Raw genomic sequence first — 19,088 nt, forward strand, 5'->3', positions numbered from 1 at the left:
ACATTACTTATGTGAATAACGAAAGCTGAAATCAAAACAAGAATCCACATGGACAAACCAGTCTTAAAACTTTTGAGCGTAGCGGGCCAACTCAGTACCTACGTACATTGTGCACAATGCCTTTGTCCCAGGGATCATTACAGACGTACCTAGATGTCGTGGTTTAACCCCAGCCAGCAACTAAACACCACGCAGCCGCTCACTCACTCCCCCCCACCCAGTGGGATGGGGGAGAAAATCGGGAGAAGAAGCAAAACCCGTGGGTTGAGATAAGAACGGTTTAATAGAACAGAAAAGAAGAAACTAATAATGATAATGATAACACTAATAAAATGACAACAGCAATAATGAAAGGATTGGAATGTACAAATGATACGCAGTGCAATTGCTCACCACCCGCCGACCGACACCCAGCCAGTCCCCCGAGCGGCGAATCCCTGCCCCCCACTTCCCCGTTTCTGTACTGGATGGGACGTCACATGGTATGGAATACACCGTTGGCCAGTTTGGGTCAGGTGCCCTGGCTGTGTCCTGTGCCAACTTCTTGTGCCCCTCCAGCTTTCTCACTGGCTGGGCATGAGAAGCTGAAAAATCCTTGACATTAGTCTAAACACTACTGAGCAACAACTGAAAACATCAGTGTTATCAACATTCTTCGCTCTGAACTCAAAACATAGCACTGTACCAGCTACTAGGAAGACAGTTAACTCTATCCCAGCTGAAACCAGGACACTAGATGTACACATTAAAACAGGAGAGGCTGTTAGCTTTCCTTTATACAGTACGCTGTTAGCTCTACACTCCCCATTGGACTGAATTTAGCAGTAATTTTGTTTCCATATATTAAAATACACTTTTCTTCTATGGCTTCAACAACGTAAAGGAAGAGGGGACATTCCCACTCTTGCGTATTGAAACAAATGACAACTATCTTACAAGCCAAACTCTTAACTTGCTTGTTCAGTAGCTACCAGGAACTCTCTCTTTCGCTAGTATGCAAAAGAGAACAAGATCTAGCTCATTCTCCTAACTGGTCTGGTAGAGTTAAAAGAAAAATAATAGAGTAAAACTTGATTCTTGAATTTTACAAAATAACAGACCAAGTAAATAACCACTGGTAGAGCATCATGAAAATGCCTGCTGTTTTTATATTGCATGGAAGATTACCTGCACAAGTCTGTGGGGAAACTAGGTTCTAAGTGCTGCTGCACTATTCAGTGTGGTCAATACTTAGAAGAAAGATTGATAAATACTCTGTTTTCTGAACCAGTGGTGTTGTGAACCCCCCGAGATATACAGAAAAGAAATATTGTAATTAACAGGAGTCTTGCTATCTACTCAAGCAAGGTCAGAATTTGCATTTCTGTGCTCAGTTTCCAGCCCTTACAACCAGTTTTTAATGTCAGTATCTTGCACGAGAACAGTTATTTGCAGGCAAAACGGAGGCCAGGCTGAAATATGGCCTGAACGTCCAAAACCCAGCATGCTGTTTTATGCCAAAAAGTCAATCTTTCTCAGCAGGGACTGTCACAGTAAGATAAAACATTGCCCCAAGGTCACTGCAGTTGGAATTCCCATCAGAAGGTTTTCATACCTGCCTTCAGATGTGTCTTGTGAGTACATGTCTCAGAGAAACAAAAAGATTACATTTCATCAGAAAGGTAGAAGAGCTATCTTCTATCGCAGGGTCAGTACGTGGCATTTTCTAAAGGCAGTGGTGTGGAGGGATCAGAGTCATCTCAAAAGGGGAAACTGTTGTTTGAACTCCAAAATACCAGCTGTGGTTTTGGTAATGCACATGCTTTGAGTAGTAACTTTCTAAATTTCAAGAGGGTATTTTAAAAAATAATCACGGTACCTGGAGTGTTTCCTCTCCAAGAATTTCACGTGTTGATGAAACAAACTTTAGCTTGTGAAAGTGGGCAGTGACTAAACCCCCCAAAGTCTCAAATGCCTCTTAGAGCAACTCTACTTATTTTATTTATTGGAACTAATCTTTGCAAAGAACATGCTGCTGACTTACAGGGAGCTGTCTTTTTCATTTCAAGTCAGTACAATATTTTAAGGCACCAAACCCCTCAAAACTTTGAACCATTACAGAAGGGGGAAGAAAAATAGGAGGGGGATACTTAAATGATTTTTTTTAGCTACCATTTTTATTAATCACACATGCTAGGCTAAAGAAAGATAAAAATAAAGAAACCTGCAAGGCCATCCATAGTCTACCAAGGAAGGAGAAGGCACACCCCTAAGCAGGCAGAGGATGAGTGCTGTTCTTCATTTTTCCTAGCTATAAGTTATGACCTCCATAGAGAGATGTGAAGTAATGTTAGCTATGGCACATAATTGGCAAGGTACGTCGTATTTTCCATCTTTATATTTTCACAATCATATTTCAGCTCATGTCACTGCAGATAACTCCCTCTCTGACCCTTTGGCTTTAAATAGCAGAAAATACAACCCATGTTTTCCAGTGAGATAAATAGAAATTTGTCTTTTTTATTTCACAGCTTAGTCAATTTATGAGGTGGACTGGTAGGGCGGGCCAAGCTATTTAGAAACATACTTAGATCCTGAGAGGTACCGAACTGCTGAGCACCTACCGACATCCTCCAAGTAAATCCACTCTTGCAGGCTTAGGTCCTGTTTCCCATGCAACATCAAGGTATTGTGCTTCTTTTTAAAACCAAGTTCTCATTTCTAATCAGTGTGAACGAAGCTTTTTTTTACAAACTGTTCGAATTTTAAGATTAAACTTCAGTTAGCTAAATTAAAACCAGAATGCAGACCACTCTTTGCAGCTGATACACAGGCAGGCTACTTGCTGATCAGCCATAGCCCAGTCTCAGGAACATTTATACACAAAAGCGAAGACATGCATGTGAGCGTTTGCAGGATTAATGCTCCGAGATATACATGAGTTGTATATAATTATGCTCAGCGTTAGGACAGCCACCCGTGCTGGTAATATTTATGTTTGCACTTACCTGTGATACTCTTAGTGCTTCCCTTTATGACATCTGACACTCTGTGGCGGTGGTTGACTCTGCAGAGCTCAGAGACAAAGTTAAAGGCGGCTTGGGATTGTCGTGTGCTACCCAGTGAAGGGTCTAAAGACAGGACTCCAGTGCTTTGGAGGATGATTTGCATCAGCAGAGCGGAGCTGCAGAAAGCTTGGAAGCCATGGATGCCAAGCTATCTGCCATCAAAGCAAATGGAACCGCAACAACCTGCATGCCTTACTGAATTCCGAAAAAAACAGAAAGAGCAGGGAGATACTTACGTCTGACACATGAGGAAAAGCCCCTGTGTTCATACAGCACTGAAGCACTTGTTTAGACCGAGGACAGCCCCAGGTCTGGATGGGGGGAGCAGACCCAGGCAGACATCGATGCCCACACCCCGCTTCCAGGGCGAGCGCTGGCGGATGGCACCGGTGGGGTCAGGAGCGGGGGCTGCCTCCCCTCTCCCCACCAGCCCCAGCACATCCACACTGAGCTTGAACATCATTTACGGTATTACAGCGGTTATACCTGGAAATGCTGCCATGGATAGAAAGCCCTGTCGGATCACCGGCCTTGTAAATGACCAGAGCAACCTCTGAAAGACTGCCAGATCCTTTTCTGAAGTTTCTCATGCTCGGAGTTCAGCTCTGGTGTGTGTTTAGCCTTCGCTTATTCGAGACAATGAGAAGAACGTGTCATTCGGGAGCTGAAAGGACGGCTTACAATTCTTGTACGCATATAGCTAACTCTCCACCTTTCTCCACAACTCCTGTAGGTCTCAGGAGGCAGCCATCACGCTTTTTTTTTGCCAGTTTACTCATCACAAGTGGTTTTATGTGCACCCTTGCAAGTCACTGGCTGGAAGAGCCTCTACAAAAACCTCTTACATTGACCCAGCATCTGGGATCACGATTTGCACCAATCCTCCCACAAAGATCAACTGATTTGTTCATTATATGCATTTTTTAAATTAAATTTTTACTTTTTTTTTCAAATATTAAAAAAAAAAAAATCATAGATTTGAGTCCAGTTGCAGTTTAAGGATGGATTCAGTGGGAATTGACTGCAAGAAGATTTAATTCCTGGGTCTCCACCCAATGTGTCTAGCAAATGGGTCAGAAAATTGTTCAAGAGACAGTTTGAGTAGGTTATGCCAATGAGTTAATTTTATTTAAACTCTCTCCAAAAGGTCTCTTCTGATCTCACTGCTGAAAACATACTAGTTTACTCTTCCAGCTACCGTCTGATCTTTCTAGCCATCTAGAGAAGGTAATGACTGCAGATTAGGATTTTCCTCACTCTGTTCGGTTATATGGAAGGGTGAAACCCTTGATGTTACTATCAGCCTACTGATTAACTATCTATTTTTGCTAGGAAAGAAGTGTTTTGCTTATTCTGGTCATTAGCTGAAGTGGGCTCTGTCTCACATGGTGTGATGCATTGCTGCCAGTTCTGTTCTTTCCTTACCCTGTATTTTGTACCATCAGCTCCTGCTTTGCTGACTTTCTTTGTCCTCCTGAACCAGAAGTGCTGTTCCCACCTATGAAATATTTTGTGATGCTACAGTCACCATCACCTACAGCTTAAATATGAGAGAGTCTCAGTATTGTGTTAATATCAAAGGCTGACCCTTTTCTAATGCTAAGATCCTGAATTTCTTACTGCTAAATTTTCAGAGGGAAAGTAAGGCACAGGTATAAGTTGGCCGTCAGATGCACATAAAAAGCATAGGCTGAAAAGTAGACAAGAGAGAAAATAAAGGAGGATCGTATCAGGTCATTTTCCAAATTGTTCATCTTTGGAAATCCAGAAGTGATGGGGTTGCGCCTTTCAACCTAACCCATATTTTGAGATTAGACTGAATATGGAGCAGTACGTACTTGGTCAGCCTGCTCTAGAGCATCAGCAGGAGCGCAGAGGAAAGAAACCGTTGCCTGCAAGGAGCAGCTGCCTGAGCGTACCTTGTTAAAGCAGTGTTTCCCTCTGAGATCCTCCAGGCATTTCAACTGTCTGCTGAAATCCGAAGTAGAGGAGTAGTATTCGCTATTTAAAAGTGGCAGGAAAATACATGTACTCATGTTATCCCATTTGGTTACAAACCCCCCTATTACACTGTTTTAATATCTAAAGCACTGCCACAGAAGAGGCTCAAAATGAACTAAGCTTACCCCTACCCTGACATTTCTATGAGCTGGACAAGGGTAATGAAGCTTTAAAAAGTGAATCATTTATGGAAAACAGGGACAGTGTGATGCAGACGTGACAAGCCTGTGCCATTTTATCAATACTGCACAAGTACCGAGGGACGTCCTACCTGGATCAATTCCTCCAGACGCTTGCTTTGTTTACCTCGTAATCTCCTAACTTTTAGTTTTAAAATGTTGCTAAACTTTTCTCCCAAACAAGACAAACTTATAAAATAACTTAATTTGTGTAACATATTTTATGATCAAGCTTGACATTGGATTCTGATTCTGCTTGTGCTAGTTTTATACTCTCTGCGTTGCATTTTTCTCCCCTCTAAGAAGCAAAAGAACTGCTTAGTCTTTACAATGTTGAGTGTGTCAGATAAAAATGATCTCCCAGTGTTTTTTATTCTAGATCTTGAAAACCACTTGTGCTAGATCGAAATCATCCAACCAAAGGAAAAACAGAACTACATGCAAATTTCAACTCAAAATATTTTTTTGATGATGTCTCATTTGCTGCTTCATGAAACAGAAATCTGGTGTAATGCATTGCTCCCCTCTGAGCGGAGAAACTGGGACTTCTTATTGTACCTTCTCCTGTTTATCAGTGCGTTTTCCATAGTGTCGTACTTAAAATAGTGAGGATATTGTTGAGGATAACCTGGAGAAGGAACTAGAAAGATGCCCTGGCTGGTCCTCGTGGATTCGCTCTGGAGTGGGACCCCGCTTCCACCTGCCTCCTCTGGCCTCCCCACGTGGCCACACAGAGGCACTGAGAGCACAACTCCAAAAACACCTAGAGCCTGGGATTTCTGTCCAACATTCAGATTTTCATAAAAAGCCACTAGTTCTAGAAAGCCTCGTCTGCAAAGTCCACAGTCATAACAATTCAACATTTTATGATTTTTCTTTTTTTAAATAAGGGAAACCAAGAAATCCTTTGAGGAAGTCTGATACTTGACTACAAGTTCCTCAATAAACACAGTGCATAGCAGTATCAATGGGAATATTGCCTATGCTAATAAAAGGGCACAAAGTTGCCTATTAACAGATTTTGATTATGTTATCTTGTTTTCCGTTTTACTTCCTTGCCATGAGGAAGTGAGTATTTTTCATTAAAAGAACCATTTAGCGACAAGTACAGAAATCTAGATAATATATGTGAAAGGGATGTAGCCGACAATGAAGTGCTTGTAAGATTTCTTTCCCTAGTGATTATTTTTTTGTGAAATCCAATAAACAGCAGAAATGTGCTTGTTTCATGTATAATAAACTATTGCCAGCAGTTGAGGTCTGCCAGAACTTCACTGGCAGGTGTTTGGACAAGGGAAGCTGATCTTCCCATCTGCCCTCTCCTAATGAAGAGCCTGATTCTGATCCTATTGATGCAAGGGTACATTTTGTCATTGGAGAAGTAAGAGTAGGGGTAAGTTCTTAGTTTGGGAGATCCAAGAATTTTTAAAGGGCTGTTTGATATAGATAGGCGACCTCTGCAAACCTCCTTATGTGTTCGTGGGGCCCTCTCAGCAGAACTGGTTCCAAAAGCCTTGCAGATCCCATAGGATCCACACATGGGAAATCCACACACCAGAATGCAAGAAAGCTTCGAGAAGATAAATTAAATCATAGATTTAAAGTGAGAACACCCCCAGACAAAGAGAAGCTTGTCATTATAGCCACACTGCACAAAATAATACTGGCTTAACCTCTTCCTCACAGCCCTCTGGTGAGGCTGTGACTTTGCCTTGGTTTTGTCATGGTACCTACAACAGGCCAGGATTTTTTTTCCATCCTGTGAGAAATTTTGAAATTAAAACCAAAACTTATTTCATTGAGTTTGCACAAATGTCCGTGTTAAAAACTTTGTGACACCTACAATGTGAAAAAATGTTCCAGTTCAGCTAAAATACTTTCAGAACAAGATTTCTAGCAGAGGTGGTTTTCCTGTAAAAATACCTTTTAGTGTAGAATTAAGTTTCTGATTTTTTAGTAAGTTGAATATGGATGTTTTAGCAATCTCACCCCCAATTCCACCTATTTTTGTTTTCTTTCTTTTTGAGCTAGAGCATTTGCCACCCCACCCTTTTGCTATTAAAAGTTTAGTTTGACTACTTCTGATACTATCTGGAAATATGTATATAGGAAGTAAGTTGCCTAAATAATACTTTATCTCCTACTACCTCATGGAGAGCTATCATTTTAGAGAGTGAACATCCACAAAAATCAATACTTAGAAGAGTAGAGACCTGCTTATGCCTGCAGATTTACAGCACTTCTAATAATAGCCTTCTGATGTTTGCACCGCAGGAACTTGCCTATCTTTTTCTAACTAATGTCACCATGTTGTATAATGTATTTACGGCACTGTTTTAATTTCAGGTAGCAGAGAAGCAGCGTTCACATATGCCATCATTGCTGCTGGAGTAGCACATGCAATTACGGCTGCCTGTACACAGGGCAACCTGAGTGACTGTGGTTGTGACAAAGAAAAACAAGGACAGTACCATAAAGAGGAAGGATGGAAATGGGGAGGCTGCTCTGCTGACATCAGATACGGAATAGGATTCGCCAAAGTGTTTGTGGATGCCCGGGAGATTAAGCAAAATGCAAGGACGCTCATGAACCTGCACAACAACGAGGCCGGGCGGAAGGTAAGTACCTCTGCCCTCCCCCAGATGCGGCCATCTCCGGCCGAGGACGGGAGGGGGGCTCAGATCATGTACAGTGCATGAGAACTACAGCGCGCTTTAATGCTAACCTCATTTTACAGTAGACAAGTAGGCACCTTTGCAAGTTATACAAGCTTGTGGGACCATCTGTCCATCAAACATTTGTCTAAATGTTACTCTTTACAGCTGTAAAAAGAAAAAAGCAAACAAACATTTTATCTGGAAAGTCAAATGGTACTTATGATAAAAAGCTTGCCTGCTACTGTGTGGGTAAATGGGATTCTCGTCAGGTTCAGACACGAACTTCGCACTCATTTGAAAAGGGATCATTTTCAACCCAACTGTTTAAACCTTGCTCTTTGTGCGAGGACTACCTCTACAAGGAGAAAAATACTTTAGCAAAAAGACCACAGGCTGACTCACTGTTACACCATTATACGGATTTGGTTTCTCATTTTGCACAGCAAGATTCCCACCCCCTTCCCATTCTTTGGGACTGGGTAGCTGAAAGCAGCTACTGCAGAACCAGCGCTCGGGAAGACAGGAGTTCAGCAGCTTCCAACACGCGTGTTCCCTGGGGATCCTGGGCACCGAATGCCCTGGGTTTCTGCCTTTGCCGTTTGCTGCAGTCGGCCAGTTTTCCGATTGCCAGTGGCAGTCGTTGCAGATGCAAGACCCAATCTGACCTGTGCTCCTCAGATCCTTGCAGGTCAGGCGTTCCCCGGAGTACCTCCGAGCGGTCTCAGCGGTGGAGGGGCTCTGATTTACACCAGCTAGGAACACCCAGGGGATGTCCGTGTGCTCCCCATACAGCCGCGTGCAGGCGCAGTCCAGCGCTGCTTTCCATACGGGAGTTACGTTTTGCTGATCTCATCTTACGGAATGAATGTAAATCTTCTTGCTTTCTTAGCTCTCTATTTTACCTTCTCCACTGTTTGCACTCCTGTGCATTAGTACTGATTTTAGCATTATGTTAGTGTGACTTAGAAGCAAATGGGAGAAGGAAGTTAGGAACAGCAGTTAATTTGCGGATACTATTTTTGTTCTGGTAATTACCTGTAGGCTCTGAGACATCTCCACTTATGCTGGAGCCAAGCAGATTGTATTGAAGAGAAGTCATTTCCACCCCAAACAAAAGCCTAACCCTTCTTTTATTTATTGCTACTGTAGTAGTTTTATAGGTGAGATTATGGTTTTACTCTGTCTAGTATCCCGATGCCTGCGTGCGGTTGTCTAGTGCAAACATGGTACTTCAAAATACTAGCAAAATGAACACTGAATTCTGAGAATAACTCAAGGACTAACCGTTAATATTTGCTAAACAAATGATCTGAGATCTTTATTACTTGGCTTCTGGTAGCATGAAGGCACATACTGAAAAGCCTGGTAAAGCACCAAGGCCCACAGTCTGCTCTGTTACACGAGCACAAATCCACTGAAATAAAAAATAGCAGAGGAGTTTCACCTTTGTGGGAAAGCTACTTCCTTGAAAGGTCTGCTTTTATTTGATAGGTGCTGGCAGTAAAAGAGTCCCAAGAAATGACACACCAGCCTACAGAGGACTGCAAACATAGATGGAACTGGCTACTGTCTAGGAATTTTTTTCCAAGGCAAAGCTCAAAGACATAGACAAAAAAAGAAGTTGCATTTTTTTGTCTCCATTATCACCCAGGTATGGACCTAGGGTAGAGGAGGAGGGCTATTGGTCCTGGAGCTGGCCTGTGGGAGCAACCTCCCCTTGGGGACATGAGGTCTTTGTGCGTCTCACCTGTATGTGCACAATTTGCTGTCCTAAAAGATTATGCCTGGAAGATTCAGCTCTACGCATTGTTATCTGGGAGAACAGTGGTGTGTGCTATCTCTGGCGATCTGCCATTCCTCCAGCAGGCTCAGGAACTGTTCTGATCTAGAGATATTTCTACGCTTCTTCCTGCATCTCTTACAGAGCAAAATTACTGATCTTTGTTCGAACAAATCTCTGTTTGAAATCTTCAGGGGAAAGAAAGAGTAACATTACTGAGAAGAGGCATGTTACTCCACCATCCTGTAGAGAATGAACAAATGATGTTTTTGCTAGAGAGATTCCTTTCAGGCTTTGCTCTTATGTGAAAGATCACGGTATTTAAAGACAATTGGCAGAGGGAGGCCATTACGGGTATTTGGCAAGCTAGGTCTCTTACAACCTAACCCTTTCACAACAAAGACTGTCTTGTTTTGAGGTGGTACTCTCCCTTTTGGAGCAATATGGATCTTATCAGCCTCCACACAATCTATTCTTGGTGGCTTTCCTCTGGGCTACAAATTCTTGTCTAGTTTTACTTGCCTATGGCTAGGTTTTTGATGATACTTATGCACCTAGGAGACAGACTGGCACCTACTGGGCTTCCAAAAATAAAGAAGATGTTCAATTCTTATTGATTTGTTATCTTCACCTGTAGGCACTGCTATGCTGTTCAAAAGTCAGTCCCCTCTACTTCTTTGGTCTTGCAATGTGAAACTGCACTGTGTGCTGTGCCCACTTGCCTGGGCGCTCATGAATGACCTGCGAGAAGGTCCTTCTGTAGGATGACACCAGCTGCAGGTGATTCAGAGTGCACTCTAGTAAATCATACATATATTATTATCTAGTTGTCTTCTTAAGAATCACTGGTAAATTCATCTGTTCCATCTTGGTGAGCAGGAGATGACAGACTGCACTGCAGTAGGCAGGCCTGCTCGGCTGAGCAGGGAAACTGAGAATAGGTAGGACTGCATGGTATAAACCAACAGAGAACCACCAGGAAAAGCCTGATCCAGACTTTTTGGAGATCTCAGTTCAAGACTTTCCACCTTCTCATAGTCTTGTTTTACCTAGGCAGCCGTCTCTCTGCTTCCTGCGGTGCCAACAACGGTCTTTCTGAACCTACTGAATACATGACTCTGTCAGAGCGATAGTATGATTATCTGTCGGCTCTTTCTAGAAGTAAACGAAAATTGACTGTGTCAAATGTGGAGGGCATAGGTGAAGAACACCCATGTTCCTTTTCCTCAACAGCCTTGGTAGTGCAATGCTTGAAAAATGCTCATGTGCACACCCAGGATGCAGCGAGAAGCACTCCCACCGGAGATCAGCCTCTGTGAAACGTCTCCATTCCCAGCTGCTCCCACACTGCAGACCAACGCCAGCGATGCCGATGGGTCCTGCAGAATGAGCACCCATGATGCCTCCGCTGCTGGGGTGGAGCAAGCGACAGTTTTCCTTACGGTTAAAGGACAGGGCTCTAACCCTGTTTCTCTCTTTGTCTTGGCGACAAACCACCAGCACTCAGTTTTGTAGCACATCATAGGCACAGCTTCAAAGTTCCCAGGCTACTTGGAAGGGAAGGGGCAGAGTTCAAACCAGGGGTTGCATACACCCTACAAAACTGGCCCCAAGCAGCCTGAGGAGCCTCACATCATTTGTCGAACCTATGGGAGAGCAGCTATTTCTGACCTCCAGAAACAGAGTTTAGGGTGTCTTTCCTCTTTGAATTAGTATTTCCTGAAATGCTGATTCACTGCAGGAAGAAGCAAGCCATACAGGGAGAACAGGAGCAGAATTCATAACAGCTGGGTCAGAAAAGAGAGATAAAGCTTGAATTAATTTAAAGGCATAATCCTGATTTGCCCTGCAAACTTCCATGTGAGGGGTTATAATTGCAAGACTGAATTATCTGTTAGCAAATTTGTCTTCTCAAGTACAAAGTTAATTAAATTACTGTAAGTAACACAATAACGTATGTCTGAGAGATATTTATGCTCCAGGAAATAAAAAAGTTATTTTCCAAGTTATCCTGCTAAAAAATAGCAAAGTAGGTACTGAAAGGCTCTACATATTTTGGCTGTAAACTTTTCATTTTGACAGCATGGCAAGGTACATGACCAGATTGCTCTCCCCTCTCTTTTTTTCTGTGACATTGAAATTCCACGAATGGCATCTTGCATCAGCGTTACATCATATTAAGTATAATGCAATATTATGAGTCATTGTTATAAATCATGGGCACAGGCTGCATTAGAAGGCTTTTGCAATTCAAGAGCACACCAAGGTGGATTTTTATTCAGCGTTTCTCTTTGGAGGCATACCTAGGTGCACTAACTTTGCAATGTATCTTCATCCTCTGAATCAGTAGCGTTTCAGTTTTCCCTTTCAGCTCTAAGGCTCATAGGAGAAGTGCAGTACGTGCCTAACAGAGTTGCTGCAAATATCAGACAAAGCTATGAGAAGCCAGAAGGTGTTTCTGAAGTGGGTCATGCAATGATCATAATAGACTGAAGTGCTTCGTATTTTATCCTTTAGGGAAAACTGTAATAACGTTGACATGAAACACCAGCATTTGGAAAGCATGGAGTTCAGGAGTTCTCCCAAGCTATTCTGTAAAGCCTACACTTACGACACTCACCCCCTTTACTTGTTAGCATCTCTGGCCTCAGTTCTTCCAGTTCTAGCGTAGTGTGCAATCACCACACCACTGCAAGAATTTAACTACCCTCTAGAGGAGACAGCTGTTTCTACTTCATTCAAGATACCTTTTACTTTAACTAGCCTATTAGCCTGACTACAAGCAGCAGCACAGAACACAAGCTCTTGCAGATGAACCACTTGAAAGGTTGTAAGCATCTAGTGCTTTGTTAGAAAAGACACAAGACTAATAAAAGAGGCTGCCAAACAATTTAACATTTATAATTTTTCTGAATAGGCATGAAATTCTGGAGATTTAATAGTTCTGTCTGAACCAAGTCTTAAAGCATGGGAAAACGTGGCACTATTCCTGCTTGCTCCCATGTCTCGGTTTGGCTGCCTGCAGTGGAGAGGGAGTGCAGCTTGTGGGCTTGCAGCCCCACTGGGGTGGCCCTGCCCAAGGAAGACCACAACCTTCCAGGGGGACCCCAGCACTCCGGCGGCTCCTGGTGGGAGCTCCATTTCCAGAAGATGGTCAGAGATGCATGCTGCCTGGCAAGTGCAGTGCTAGCAGGGTACAGTCGGCGTGCCAGAAGGACACGGGGCCCGTAGATTCCTTCCCACATATATGTACCAGCTGTAATCTGGCCCTAAGCAATCTCTGCACACAGCGCGATTGGCTAATAGTAACCAAAGACATGTACTTCTGTATTCAGCTGTCTCTCAGCTCCATCAGAAGGAACGTCTCTAATGGCACATGCACACCAGAATGAAGTTTGCCTGCGTCTGGAGCTGCTGAAAATTACCATAGACTCCAGAGAGTCTAGGAGACCAGCTTCGAGCAGAGCAGAACTGGGTGAGGCTGCCCTGATACTCCTGGCACCAGCCATCAAGTGATTTTATAGTATCATCAGCACAGCCACATGTTTCTTGGAGTTCAGAACTTAACAGTGCCCTTGCAATTGCACTTAACATTTTCCAATGGTTTTTCACCTTCTTTTTTTTGGCACGGCCACAGAAATGTTCCTGATTTTTGTATTCAGAAGCTTCTAGTTCTTAATGTTAGGGATGGTCCTTAAATACAAAGCTGATGAATTATTTTCCTCTTTACTGGTAGATACTAACTACTTGTGGAACAATCAATCAAAGCTGTGGTACATTCCTGATTTAGAGTGGCTTGAAGTTGGAAAACATTTTGCAGGAGTAACTTTCTACTTCTAGTTACAAGTTCCTGTGAGGGATCCTGAAGAGAGAAGCACACCCAGGACTAGTTGTGATGCCCACTTGCTCAAGAGCTTGTTCATTTAGATCCAGTTCCCCTTACTAATCCTTCACTTGGCCCTCCATCGTCAACAGATGTGTTGAGCATGTAAGAGCAACGAGCACAACGCTTAGCCCTGTGCTGCACCTGCAACACACAACTGACTGAGCCCTTTCCGAGGTTTCTTGCCTGGCTGATAAGAGACCAGAAAAAGGCCTCCTATGTGTCCATTCCCATAGGAAGATGGGGAGCTTGGTCTGTTGGCAGGGAGGTGCCCCTTGTTGATAGTGGCCGTAGCAATTCTGAGAGACTTCAACTGTAGCTGTTTAGACCCCTGACACATGAGGTTGGCAGACATGTTAACACGGAGCCTGGCAGTGGAGAATGGGGCAGAGCAGTGGCACAACTGTAGTGGAGATAACCATTGCCTAAAACACCACACAAACAATCTTCAGCCAGAGCAACACACAGCACTTCCACTCACAAAGCAATGGTAGTCTTAAGAAATAAAAAATGTGTCTCCACTGCTAAAATGTCACGTAACATCTAGAAAATCTGATGTTAGGTGCACCAAGTATGCCGATGTAGAATGTTCTGGTAGCTGGCTTGCTTAATTAAGCTGTACAATATTGTGCCTAGATTAAACTGGGCAGATGGAGAAGGTTTATACGTGACTTGTGCCTCGCCGTGACGAGATGGAATACGTAAAAAACGCTTCTGACAAATCTCACTGACATGGCTGTAAGGTACAGGCAAAGAGGAGTGTCCACCCACAGACCTGGGTCCATCCAGTAATAGCACGTTATCCAAGGCAAACCCAGTCCTGTCCCATCCTGCAGTTCCTGTGCTTCCCGGCCCTCCGGCTCAGAGTACCTCCCTTGTCTCCCAGCACTCCAGCCTGAAGGCCTGGCACCACAGCTGTAGTTCAATGCAATTAGAAAAGGAGTATTAGGTGCAACAAAGTCTTTCCTGGCAACTTCACCACCACATGTTTGCTGGGGGGCAGCGGGATTTCCAGAAAGGCCAAGCACTGAATTTGGAGCAAGTCCAAGTCACTGAATGGGAAAACTCCCACTGAGGTTGGTGGGACCACAGAACACAGCCGAGTGCTCCCAAAAACCCCATCCCTACTGAGTGTTTGCACTGAGTGCACAACAAGACTCTGCTGGGCAATTTCCTAGGTGTGAAAAAAAAAAATACATTCTGTGCACTCTTACAGTATTTTGTTTGTATTTGAAAGGATCAAAGTTCTATTTTATGGCTTTCCTACTTTTTTTAGATAATAGTCTTAAAACAAGTCCAAACTTGACAGACAAGCTCTGCATCTTCTCAACAGCCCAGGGTAAGATAAAGGGAACATTAACGTTAGTCTAAATTATGAGAGGGAATGGGACTGCACAAGTAACTGTAATCCACAAGAATGAATTTTCATTCCACTTGTCCTCCACTTTCAGCTAATCAGAAATTGTGATACATGGTCCTACTTGTATTTTGGCTTTCAACTCCCTCCTGTATCTTATGTGGTTGAAAACTGAATTCCTGATTTACGCTGAAGATTAGGGAATGATAAATGCTATCACTTACCTGCAGTTGCAATTTTAGAGGATTCTGGCATTATGAGCAAAACATGCATTTCATGTATAGGATAACTAGAGCTGACAATCTGTCATATTGCTGACAAAGATAGCTGAGACCGAGGGCCAGGGTCTGTTAATAAATAACAAAGATCTCAAATTCCATATTTAATATCATGCACCTTTTATAACTGAAATAATCAGATGCTTGCTATAATGATTAATTTACTCAGCAAAGCTGCTGGCTGGGTCACACATTTTTGGACATCTTCTAATTTAATTCGGTCTTTCTCTTTGGACAGTTAGCAACATTTCCCACAGGGCATACACTTGTCAGTCAGTACTCAGAGGGGAACATAATCTAGATGAAAATAGTTGCTGTATAGATTATTCAGTTCTCCCAGTGTTTTCATCACACTTGCATGGGACCCTTGGTAGAGTGTTCAGCGTCTCATGTTGCAGAAAAAAAGCCTTCATTTCTAAACAAACATTACTGATTTGAAACAAATGCAGCTGTCACAAAGCATAATCCCTTCAAAGCAAATACGTGCTATGTTTGGGTATTGTAAATCTTATGCTGATCATGTAATAAAAGTTGTAAGAAAGAGAAAACATAGCACCTATTAGCCTTAACTCTGACCTATGAGCATGGCTGGTTTGCCTTGTATTATTTCTATTAACCTGTGCTTTTTGATGTTTTATCGAGAAATTCAATCAGAATCCAAAATTTTTGAGCTTCATACCTAAATTTAGGCCTAAGTTGTTGCAAAATTTTCAGAAATAGCTGATGAGCACAGTTCTGCTTCTCCTGTATTCCCCAGATGACATTTACCACACTTCAAATGTAGTTTTCCAAACTTAAGACTGATTTCCTTGCATAAAACTAGACACTTCCATCTCCATATTTCAGCAATTTTAGCAAAACCCAACAGAAGACAGGTGGGTATTGGCCAAATTAGCAGGAAACTAATGGTTAGGCCAGGCTACTCACTGAGAACATTTTTAATACACAAACAGGCAGTGTTTATACCACACATAAAGTTTACACTGAATTATGCTGGAGATCTTGCACTGTGCAGTCTTGTTCATTGCACCTCTGACAAAGTATACCCATTCATCACGTAACTTGAGGTTTGCGTGGTTGAATCTCCTCTACCATGCTGTGTCAACAGGGACAGAAACTGGAATCTTCTACAGTTACGACCTAAACCTCTAGAGTCTGAGCTGAAAGTATCTCCAGGAACATCTGAAGAGCCTTGCAATGATGAGTCAGTAACATGAACTGAGTTGCCTGGGCTAAGCAGAGACATTTGGAACAATACATAACAGAGGTTTTGGTAAAGATGAAAGTTAAACCAAGGTTTGGTTCAAATGCTTTATTAGAGACTTGGTGGCAGAAAACTCTGAAGTCATGAAGCCCTGAACACTCACCAAAAGCAATAATTGCTAGCATTTGCTATACAAATGGAACAGACTCTTGCTTTAATGGAAAGAATTTCCAGGTATTTTTGAAGTAAACAATTAAAAAATCAATTAAATGGAGAACAACCTTTTAGTCCAAGGACACAAACAAGGCATGTTTTGGTAGTGGAAGGATGTAGAATGGATCTATTAAAGGATAAGGGTTTCAGGTAATTGCCGAGAGAATGTTTGGCTCTGCATGGCCAATTAGGGCCAAAAGGCACTAGTATTAATTTGCATTACAACTGGTTATTGAAATGACCCTGAGCCTTCTGGTATGTAAAAGTGAGATGTACCTAATGGACTACATTTGGTCCTCTGGGACAAACAGAAGGAAAGTGTCAGTATTCACAGACTCTAAATCAGATCTAAGCCAACATCTATTGCTAGTGCTCTGGCAATGGGTTCTCTTGGTAGTGTCAGCTGGTGGCCTACACTAAGGAAACTAGCCATGCCTTAAGCATACTAGATCTTAAACTAAATGTAAGACCACACACTATTATGAGTACAACCATGTATTCCCTTACAGGGCTATTCCCACATGAGATTTTGATTGAGTCATAGCACATACTGTTATCTTTGGGTACATAAATCCTGCAGTCATAAAACAATTAACTATTGAGATGGTACAATAGTTAGCATGTAAATGAAGAAGTTCAATAAGGAGTCAAGAATATGTGTCCAAAAGGCTTGGATTAAGACCTTGGTTAAAAAAGAAAAGCTCCAGGAAACGTAAACAATGAAACAGTGGAGATGCTCTCCTGCAAAAGCATGTCTTACAGGCAATGACAAACTCTTTGTTTGTGAATTGCCCGGGATCTAACACTACTAGCATTCACACTGCCACCTGGAGTATTTAGAGGATCTGTATCCTCCCTGTGGTCTTTTATTTCACAGAAGTTTCTTCAAGATGTCTACCCTTTGTCATCTTTGGTTGAAATTACTAAAAAGGTGCAGCCGTTACCAATGGAACATGAGAAGATAGGAAGGCAGAAGGGAGCCAGAGACCAAATGAGCACTTACTTAGACTTTCTTTTCTCAGGAAATCAACCTGAGAAGTCTGCCTTGCTACAGTTGGAGCAAATTTAGGCTAAGAGGTGCAATCAAAGTCTTAAAATATTTTCCAGGACATTATAAATTTAAATAACTATGCTAAGGAATACCTTTGCATTAAGATTTTTTTTGTAATTCTATTTAACAGAATTATACTTTATATTAAGGTTCCTCTTAAAGAGAGATTTATAAAATTAATATCTGATTAATACATTAAATGTGTGCTGCAGACATGCGTGCTTTCTTTTATTGATGGGTTTATGTACTGGTGAAACTGGTGGTTAGAAGCTGTTGTTACAGGCATCCTATGACCTTCTGAACTAAAGACCTAGAGCAGTTAGGTAACCCTTTGTTAAAAACATCAATCTTGATATCAAGACTCATTTATACATGGCTTATAAAGAGGAACTATTAATGGTATTGTTGGATGTTGCTACTTAACTCACCTATAAGTAGTAAACAGGTAGATCGATTAATAAAAAGCAACAGCTATGTCTGGTCTGGAGGGTGAGCTGACTGAGGGGAATTACATGCATCAATACAGTAAACCTCAAAAGCAAATTCCTGTTAATACGTGATTGCTCGCCTGTAAGACAAAAGCTTCAACTGTCGCTTAAAATACCTGTTAGAATGAAAAGGAGAAAATCTAATAAGCCGGGTAAGCAAGACAGAAAGCCAAAGAGGTTTGCTTAGACTGCACTAGGCATTATGCATAAAATTAGGAAATTCCACTTTCTTCTGTATAGGAGGAAATTTTCATTGACAACAGGCCAGAAGATCCTTGTTAAAATTCTTGGCCTGAATACGGGCATGCTGATCTTGGCAGCTGCTAGGCTACAGAGATAGGCTCTGCTGGTAGGATCTTATCTCTGATAAGTGGAAGCTATTTGAAAACATGGAAGTGTGGATCTATTGTCCCAACTGCAACTGGAGGGGGAAAACTCTAATGTATAAAACTTAATTTGAAAATCACCTTTGTGGAACAATTATTCTCACAAGCATATTACAATTAACACCAAAATCATGTTACTTTATGATAATGTGAACATTTTGAATTGTAAACACAAAGTGTGTGGAAATATGTTCACAAAACACAATGTGTTATTGTGATCAAGTTTCTGCCTTATGATAACTAAAATAATTGCCTGCTGATTAGCTGGAGGAGTAATGGGAAATTTCTCTTAAAATGACAAGAATAGCTATCACTTTCCTGAGCAGCTCTTGCTTGATGTGCCAGCATGGTGATATCCCACCCAGGGTACAACCATCCTTGGCAATGGGCTTGTAGTCTCTGCCACGGTCTAGGTCATGTTATCTCTGCAAAATAGCATGACTGAAGGGAATGGAAGTGAGTTTGAGATAGCTCAGGTGCTCTTTCCTGCTGAATAAAGGGTATGTAGGCAGAGCGGGCAATGGGTACACCTCCAGGGTCATTAACCAAGTTGTGAACAGTATG

General features: G+C 42.2%; 1 protein-coding gene across 2 annotated transcripts in view; it reads left to right on the top strand.

Moving 5' to 3' along the window:
• Positions 1-19,088, top strand: part of WNT7A (Wnt family member 7A) — a 40,282-nt gene that overhangs the window by 6,388 nt on the left and 14,806 nt on the right. For both annotated transcript variants that reach the window (XR_008233724.1, XM_052778565.1), the window contains exon 3: positions 7,574-7,845. Coding sequence is in view for 1 of the 2 variants with exons in the window: in XM_052778565.1 (XP_052634525.1) it covers positions 7,574-7,845 (272 nt within the window). In the remaining variant the exon portion in view is untranslated. The remainder of the gene's footprint in view (positions 1-7,573; positions 7,846-19,088) is intronic.

Source organism: Harpia harpyja, chromosome Z (genome assembly GCF_026419915.1).
Source record: "Harpia harpyja isolate bHarHar1 chromosome Z, bHarHar1 primary haplotype, whole genome shotgun sequence".
Classification (NCBI taxonomy): domain Eukaryota; kingdom Metazoa; phylum Chordata; class Aves; order Accipitriformes; family Accipitridae; genus Harpia; species Harpia harpyja.